General features: G+C 41.1%; 1 protein-coding gene across 1 annotated transcript in view; it reads right to left on the bottom strand.

Annotated features, from left to right (window-relative positions):
• Positions 1-1,969: 1,969 nt before the first annotated feature.
• Positions 1,970-9,252, bottom strand: part of LOC102242513 (ATP-binding cassette sub-family A member 3) — a gene marked incomplete at its 3' end in the record, with an annotated part of 250,551 nt that continues 243,268 nt past the window's right edge. The window contains exons 11-13 of the mRNA XM_014535858.1: positions 8,205-8,355; positions 2,423-2,521; positions 1,970-2,063 (exon numbers count right to left, since the gene is read on the bottom strand). Coding sequence (XP_014391344.1) covers positions 1,970-2,063; positions 2,423-2,521; positions 8,205-8,355 — 344 coding nt within the window. The remainder of the gene's footprint in view (positions 2,064-2,422; positions 2,522-8,204; positions 8,356-9,252) is intronic.

Here is a 9,252-nt window from a genome sequence, read left to right as displayed (position 1 = left end):
GGAACTGGAGAGCATTATGCTAAGTGAAATACGCCACTCAGAGAAAGATAAATATCACATGATCTCACTCATATGTGGGATATAATGATCAACATAATTTGATGAGCAAAAATAATCAGAGATAAATGGCAGGGGAGGTGGGGGTTGGGGGTTAGAGAGCAACCAAAGTACTTTTGGCATGAATATTAGCATAACCAATTGACACAAACACTGGGGTGGTGGTGGCTTGCCCGGGGTGGGAATGGTTGGGGTGGGGGGGTGTCAATTGAGGAAAAAAGGAGACATGTGTAAAACTTAAGACAATAATGAATAAAAATAAAAATTTTTAAGAAAATGTCGAAAGAATCGGAATAGATACTTCTCCAAAGAGAACTTACAGATGGCCAATAGACATATGAAAAAAAATGCTCAGTGTCACTAATCATCAGAGAGATGCACATTAAAAACTACAACAAAGTGTCATCCTACACCTGCCAGGTGGCTACCGTCAATAAAGCAACAAACAACAAGTGCTGGCGAGGATGTGGAGAAAAGGAAACCCTCGTGTACTGCTGGTGGGAATGCAGACTGGTGCAGCCATTATAGAAAACACTGTGGACTTTCCTTAAAAAATTAAATATGGAACTGCCATTTGACCCAGCAATTCCACTTCCAGGAATATAGCCTAAGAAACTCGAAACACCAATCAGAAAGAATGTATGCACCCTTATTTTCATAGCAGCACAATTTATAAAAGCTAAGGTCTGGAAACAGCCCAAGTGCCCATCAGTAGAGGAGTGGATAAAAAAGCTGTGGTACATTTACACCATGGAATACTATGCAGCAATAAAAAATAAGGACCTCTTATCCTTTGCAACAGCACGGAGGGACCTGGAGAGCATTATGCTAAGTGAAATACCCTTCCCTCACTTCACACTTGCCAGAATGGCTACCATCAATAAATCAACAAACAAAAAGTGTTGGAGAGGATGTTGAGAAAAGGACACTAGTTCACTGCTGGTGGGAATGTAGACTGGTGCAGCCATTATGGAAAACAGTATGGAGTTTCCTCAAAAAATAAAAAATGAACTACCCATTCATCCACTAATGGGCACTTTGGCTATTTCCAAATCTTAGCTACTGTAAATAAAGCTGCTATAAACATAGGGGTGCTTATATTGTTTCTGATTGGTGTTTTGGGTTTTTTAGGATGTATTTCCAGAAGTGGATTTGCTGGGTCAAACAGGAGTTCCATTTTTAATTTTTAAAAAAGTGATCAACAAAGTAAGACTCAAAGCATCGAGGCATGGAACAGACAGACATACCTCAATGTGGGGGTGAGGGGATGAGGAGAAATTAAACCAAAAAACTTATCTACTGTGATCTTCATAGCCCATGGACACAGGGAATAGGGTGGTGAAGACCTGGGAGTTGGGTAGGGGCTGGGTAGAGGTGGGTCAAGGAGGTGAATGAGAGATAACTATAATACTGTAAATAATTAAAAATCATATATATTCTTAAAAAACTGGAACTATTGTTTGACCCAGTAATACCACTTCTAGGAATATATCCTAATAATAATCCCAAAACACCAATCAGAAAGAGTATATGCACCCCTATATTCATAGCAGTGTTGTTTACAATAGTTAAGATCTGGAAACAGCCCAGGGACCCATCAGTAGATGAGTGGTGGTACATTTACACCATGGAATACTACGCAGCTGTAAAAAATAAGTATTTCTTATCCACTGAGACAGCATGGAGGGATCTGGAGAGTATTATACTGAGTGAAATAAGCTGGTTAGAGAAAGACAAATAAATATCACATGATCTCACTTATAAGTGGAATCTAATTATCATAAGAAACTGATGAACAAAATAGGTCCAGAGGCATGGGAACACAGAACAGACTGTCTAATCTCAGAGGGAAGGTGGGGGTGGGTGGGTGGGAAGAGATTAACCAAAGAATGTGTATGCATATATGCATCACCCACGGACACAGAGAATAGGATGGTGAAGGCTGGAGTTGGCTAGGTGCTGGGAAGAGGGTGGTAAGGGGGAGAAACTGAGGGACATCTGTAACACTGTCAATAAAATAAAATAATGTACAAATTAAATTAATTATGGAAACATGGTTAGGTCAAAATTTTAGTCATTTCTAGTTCAGACTCCAATTACAATTCTAACTTTTCCTATGATAACATCAATATTAATTGGTTTTTTTTCTTGACCAACATAGTAAGACATATGCATCAAGGCCCAAGTTCAAAATCTTTACACATTCTTAGCTGAAAATACAGAACTACATTAGCATAAATATTAACATATTTTTAAGAATCCATAACGATAATTAATTTATTGCAATGCAAATAGGATGAGGTTTGCCTTCAAAATGGTGTATAATTTTAGTGGTGGAAATTTTTTTAAGGTCATTATTACTCACTTATGAAAGACTTCTTCCATGGTAGTAACTGAAGCATCAAAGCTGGTAATGCCCAGCTCACTCTTTTTCTCTTTCAGATCATTAAACAGAGCTTCAAATCTGGAGGCAAGAAGAAAGAAAAAAAGCACTAGTCTAGATACATTTTATTTTCTAGTAAATAAAATATTTAAAAATATATATACATATAATGCAATACTACTCAGCCATAAGAAAAGATAAAATACTGGCATCTGTGACAATATGGATAGAATTTTTTTTTACAATTTTTTATTTATTGATGAGAGAGAGAGAGAGAGAGAGATCTTGAGAGAGAGAGAGAGAGAGAGAGAGAGAGAGAGATATCTTGATAATATCATGCTAAGGGAAATAAATCAGAAAAGGTTAAGAACATGATTTCACTCATATGTGAAATATAAAATTGAAAGCAACAAATGAGCAAACAAGATAAATATATAAACAGAAACTCATACACACAGACACCAGATTGGTGTTTACCAGAGGAAAGGAAAAAAAGAGGGCAGTAAAGTGGGTCAGATATATGGTGATGAAAGAAGACTGGGCTTTTGGTGATAGGTACACCATGCAAGATAAAGATGATGTATCATAGAATTATACACTTGAAAGCTATATAATTTTATTAATCTACATCACCCCAATTAATTTAATAAGAAACCTGAGCACTTACATTTTCTCTGTTTTATACTTAACTAGAGGCCTGGTGCACAAAAATTTGTGCACTGGGCGGGGGGGGAGAGTCCCTCAGTCCGGCCTGTGCCCTCTCGCAGTCTGGGACCCCCTCAGGGGATGTCCACCTGCTGGCTTAGGCCCGCTCCCTGGGGGATTGGGCCTAAGCTGGCAGTCAGACATCCCTCTGGCAGCCCGGCAGCCCTCGGGGGATGTCCACTTGCCAGTGGGGAGCAGGCCTAAGCTGCAGTCAGACATCCTTAACGCTGCTGAGGAGGCGGGAGAGGCTCTCACCACCACCACTGTACTGGCAGCCATCAGCCTGGCTTGTGGCTGAGCAGAGCTCCCCCTGTGGGAGCGCACTGCCCACCAGGGGGCAGCTCCTGCATTGAGCGTCTGGCCCCTGGTGGTCAGTGTGTGTCATAGTGACCAGTTATTCCCAGTCGTTCTGCTGTTAGGGTCAATTTGCATATTACCCTTTTATTATATAGGATTCCATTCCCAATTGTATTCTTTCCTAGTGTTTTCTTAAATTATTTTACTGAGGTAATAGATGTGAAACATTAAATTTACCATTTCATTATTTTAAGTATATAATTGAAGCAGCATTAAGCACATTGATAATGTTGTGAATCACTTCCAACTTCCAGAACTTTTTCACAATCCCAAAGTAAAACTCTACACCCATTACACAATAATTCCCTATTCCCCTTCCCTCAGCTTCACTTCTACTTTCTGTCTCTGTGGGTTTGCCTGCTCTGTGTGCACATATAAGTTGGGATTATACAATATTTGTCCTTTTGTGTCTGGCTTATTTCATTTAGCATAATTCTGTCCAGGTTCATCAATGTTGTAGCATGTGTCAGAATATTATTCCTTTTTAATAATGAATAATATTCATTGTATGGATATACATGTTGCTTACCCATTAATCCAAAGGACATTTGGGTTGTTTCCACCTTTTGGATTTTGTGAATAATGCTGCTATGAGCATTGGTGTACAAATATCTGTTAGAGTTTGTTTTCAATTACTTTGGGTATATACCTAGAAGGGGGATTGCTGGGTCATTTAGTAATTCTATGTTTAACTTTTTGAGGAATCTCCATACTGTTTTCCACAGCAGATACACTGTTTTATATCCCAGCGATAATGTACAGGGTTCCAATTTCTCCACATCCTTACCAACCTTTGCTATTTTTGTGTTTGTTTGTTTTTAATGTGCTTTTCCCTAATGAGTAGTGATGTTGAACATCTCATGTTCTTATTGGCAATCTGTACATCTTCTTTGGAGGAATGTCTATTCTAAGTCCTTTGCCCATTTTCAAGTTTTAGGCTTTTTTTAAAGATGAATTTTCAGTTTTGTTTTGTTCCATAATAATTTCTAGTTAGCCATGGAAAAATGTTTAGATTATTCTTCACTGTAATACTTATTGTGAAACAAATGAAAAAAAAGAGAGATTTTTACCTTAGCAAATGTCTCTATACTGTAACTTTGTCTTTGATATATATTCTTTTATTCTTCTAAAATTATAAATTTATTTTTGGAAGTGTTAATAAAATTTAATTTACTCACATGTGATTCCTACATCAAGTGAAAAAATTTGCAAAGTACAGGAGGTATGAATCATAATTGACAGAAAATACAGTTAGTGAAGCATTAGCTGGGCATTGGAGAGATTTCATCAAATAGGTAAATTGTATGAAGGTATTGCTAGTTGTAGTGCAGTTAAATCAAGATTCCATGACTAGTTTTACCAGGAAAAGTGAACACTGTTTTAGGTTGAAAAGGTCTCCAGAGACCCATCCACTCCTTAAACACACCTCCAATTCCTTGTAAGGAACTATCAAGTCTATGTGTGATTACCCTCAGAGATGGTAGACTCAAAACTCTTCAACTTCTAAATTTCACCCATATTTAAGGCTGAACACCATTTTCATCTAACCTCACCTAGCTATGACTCTTACTTCTACTTTTACCCCAGTTCAATCTAACCCCTCTTCCAATTATAGCTCTTCACATATTTTAAGGTCATTCCCATCTTTCTTTTTGAATCTTCTCAACAGAATCCCTATTCACCTATATTTAAGGGTCCATATATTCTGGTAAGGATTATTGAATAATAATAATAATAATAATAATAATATTCTTGTAATGTTTTTGACTGGTTTTAGTACCAGGGTAATACTGGCCTTATAAAACAAATTGGGAAATGTTCCGTTTTCTCTCATTTTCTAGAAAAGTTTATATAGAATTGCTACTTTTTCTTCTTTAAATGTTTAGTAGAATTCATCTGTGAAGTAATTTGGTCCTGGAGTTTTCTCTGTGGGGATGTCTTAAAGTACAAATTAAATGTCTTTAATAAATAGAGATTTTCAAATTAATTTCTTCTTGAGATAGTTTTGGTAATTTGTGTCTTTCCTGTTTTTCTTTCTGATTGGTATGACTGAAGTTTTACTAACCTCACTGGTCTTCTCAAAGAACCAACTTACAAATTTCAAGTTCATTTTGTTAGCCATATTTTATAGATTAGAATATAGGCATTGAGGTTATAAGTATTGATTCTAAGTCTCTCCCTCGTTTTTATGTAAATACACAGTTGGAAAACATTTAGAGTTGTGCCCAGCCCAAAGCAAATAAACAATTAATTAAGCTATCAAAGTCTTGAAAATAACCAAGAACTCTTTGCCATTTTATTCTTCTCTTACTATAGTGAATAATTCTGAGAATAAACAGGCTATGGACATTTTATTCAGGTTGCTTTTTTTCTCTTTCAACACTTGGTTTAAAATTAATTTCATTCTGAGTTCATATATTTTCCCCTAACTTCATGATTTACTTTTATGCTTACTAGGTCCACTGTCCATGGCCCAGAATCTCCACATTTAAACTGTTGACAATAAACTGTATGGCTAGTTATTCATTTCTCAGAAATTCTTTCTCTTTCTTCCTTCCATGTTCAAAGTATTTAGTGGGAGTACCGGATAAAAATATTACCTGTTTCTAAGTCCTTACATTTCCTATTTTGTACTTAATATAAATGCTGTATTTATTATTCTTTCTGATAATGCCATTTGTATACACATGATATAGGATGGACAGATGTGACACATTTAAGCAGCTTCTCTAACTTCTTTTAAAGCATTACTCAGAACCTCCAGATTTATAATTACCCAAAAACTGTCCTTGTTATTCTTACTCCAAGAGTTGCAATCGAAGCTACTTTCTTATTTCACCTCAATGTCTCCCTGGATCTTACCATACATAAAATTTTACTAGCCCTAACCGGCTTGGCTCAGGGATAGAGCATCAGCCTGCGGACTCAAGGGTCCCAGGTTCGATTCCGGTCAAGGGCATGTACGTTGGTTGCAGGCACATCCCCAGTAGGGGGTGTGCAGGAGACAGCTGATCGATATTTCTTTCTCATCAATGTTTCTAACTCTCTATCCCTCTCCCATCCTCTCTTTAAAAAATAAAAAAATATATTAAACAAAATTTGTTTACTATGAACATCTTATCATGAATTACTCTGGTGAACACTAGAAAGCTATCTACACTAATAAAAGACAAACATGCAAATTGACCGTACCTTCGCTACACCTTAAGCCACGCCCACCAGCCAATCAGAGCAACTATATGCAAATGAACCCAACCAAGATGGCGGCCGTGGCCATGGAGCTGGAGCGAGCAGGAGGCTTGGGTTGCTCCTGGTGATGGGGGAAGCAAAGCTTCCCTCCCGCCTTCCCTGGCTGGCTCTGAGCTCCACTCAAGGCTACAAAGTTTCAATTATAGAAGGTAAATAAATCCCAGAATAAAAAAAACAAAAGAAAAAGAGGAGAGGCTGGGAGCTTCTGTCGCCGGGGGGGGGGTGGGGCTTGGCCAGCCTGAAAACAGCCCTCAGCCCCTCACTCAGACTGGCCAGGCACCCCAGTGGGGACCCCCCACCCTAATGGGGGTGTGGCCAGCCTGAAAACAGCCATCAGCCCTTCACCCAGGCTGGCCAAACCTCCCTGGGGTGAGGGTCCCCACTGGGGGGGGCTTGACCAGCCTGCAAACAGCCATCAGCCCCTCATCCAGGCTGGCCAGGAACCCCAGTGGGGACCCCTACCCTAAAGGGGGTGTGACCAGTCTGCAAACAGCCATCAGCCCCTCACCCAGGCTGGCCAGGCACTCCAGTGGGACCCCGACCCTGATCCGGGACACCCTTCAGGGCAAACCAGCCGGCCCCTACCCGTGCACCAGGTCTCTATCCTATATAATAAAAGGATAATATACAAATTGACCCTAACAGCAGAATGATTGGGAATAATTGGTCACTATGACACACACTGACCACCAGGGGCCAGATGCTCAATGCAGGAGCCGCCCCCTGGTGGTCAGTGTGCTCCCACAGGGGGAGCTCTGCTCAGCCACAAGCCAGGCTGATGGCTGCCAGTACAGTGGTGGTGGTGGTGGGAGCCTCTCCCGCCTCCTCTGCAGCACTAAGGATGTCCAACTGCAGCTTAGGCCTGCTCTCCTCTGGCAAGTGGACCTCCCCTGAGGGCTGCCGGGCTGCCAGAGGGATGTCTGACTGCCAGCTTAGGCCCAATCCCCCAGGGAGCGGGCCTAAGCCAGCAGGTAGATATCCCCTGAGCGGTCCCAGACTGTGAGAGGGCACAGGCTGGACTGTCCCCCCCCCCCCCGAGTGCACAAATTTTTGTGCACCGGGCCTCTAGTAGAAAATAAGTGGCAAACCTCTCTCCAAAAGAAAAACCAGAACTTTGGTTGGTGGGCACACAGTGCAATATATAGATCTATATATGATGGCTGTTTGCACCTATATGATCATATTAAACAAAGTCACCTAACTAAATGTAATTAAAAACAAAGTAAAAAGGAAAGAAAAACATCAAATAAGCTTTGAATGAACTTGAATTGATGAAGCAATCCCCTATTTAGTGAGAGAAATCTTCAGCTCTGAACTTCTCAACTATAGTTGGCAAATGACAGCTTAAATGGTTCGTTAGCAAAATACTATTTACTAAACTTGCTAAACCTGGAAAATTAAAAATAATTTTTGGTCACCCAAACCACCCACCTTGAGCGCCCTAAATGTATACCTGTGTATATACTCTTTGGGTAGGATAAATGATAACTCAGCTCCAGTACACTCTTCCAAGGTGGCCTGTGGAATATGAGACCGAATCAGTGCAGAGAGCTTTTCAACATCACACTGTGGGTCAATCTCCATGACTATGCGATATGTAGCACCTGAGAAAAATCATTTAGAAAAAAAAATCACAGACATGCCAGAAAACTGGGATCTTAAGCCAGCCAAAGGAATGACATTTAAATTTTTAATTTTAATTTTTTTTATTATTATTTTGTTAGCTTTTTATTGCCTTTATCTTTGTTTTCCCTTTTTTTGTTAGTTGCTTTTTTTAGCTTTTTTCTTTGTTCTCCTTTTTTTTGTTTGTTCCTTTATTTCCTACTTCTTTTCACATTATTTTTTCAACCACGTGAGCAGCAGACATGTGAGCGGCACGCAACTGTCCAGGGAGCATCAGCCCCGTGAGCAGCCTGCCTTGAGCCTAAGAGCAGCAGCCTCATGTGGCCTGCCCCTGTCCAAAGAGCAGCAGCTGTGTGAGTGGCCCGCTTCCCCGTCTGAGGAGCAGCAACCACGCGAGCAGTCCGACCTGTCCGAGGAGCAGCAGCTGCACGAGCAGTCTACCTACGTCTGAGGAGCGGCAGCCCTGCGCAGCCAGCCCCCATCTGAGGAGCAGCAGTTGCACAAGCATCTTGCCCTTGTCTAAGCAGCAGCAGCCGCACGAGCAGCCTGCCCAATCCAAGGAGCAGGAGGTCTGTGAGCGGCCTGTCCCCATTTGAGGAAAAGCAGCAGCCCACCCCGGTCAGAGGAGCAGCAGCCACACAAGCAGACCACCCACGTCCGAGGAGTGGCAGCCCTGCGCAGCACGCACCGGTCCGAGGAGCAGAGCCACAACAGCCTGCACCTGCCCGACAAGCAGCAGCCAGGTGAGTGGCACGTCCCTGTTCGAGGAGGAGCAGCCACATGTGCAGCTCATTCCTGTCCAAAGAGCAGCAGCCTCGCAAGCAGCCCACCCCCATCCGAGGAGCAACAGACTTGCAATCAACCTGTCCAAGTCCAAG

The sequence above is a fragment of the Myotis brandtii genome, unplaced genomic scaffold (assembly GCF_000412655.1).
Source record: "Myotis brandtii unplaced genomic scaffold, ASM41265v1 scaffold152, whole genome shotgun sequence".
In the NCBI taxonomy this organism is placed as follows: domain Eukaryota; kingdom Metazoa; phylum Chordata; class Mammalia; order Chiroptera; family Vespertilionidae; genus Myotis; species Myotis brandtii.
Note: the sequence above shows the minus strand (reverse complement) of the source record. Positions and strands in the feature narration are given on the sequence as shown.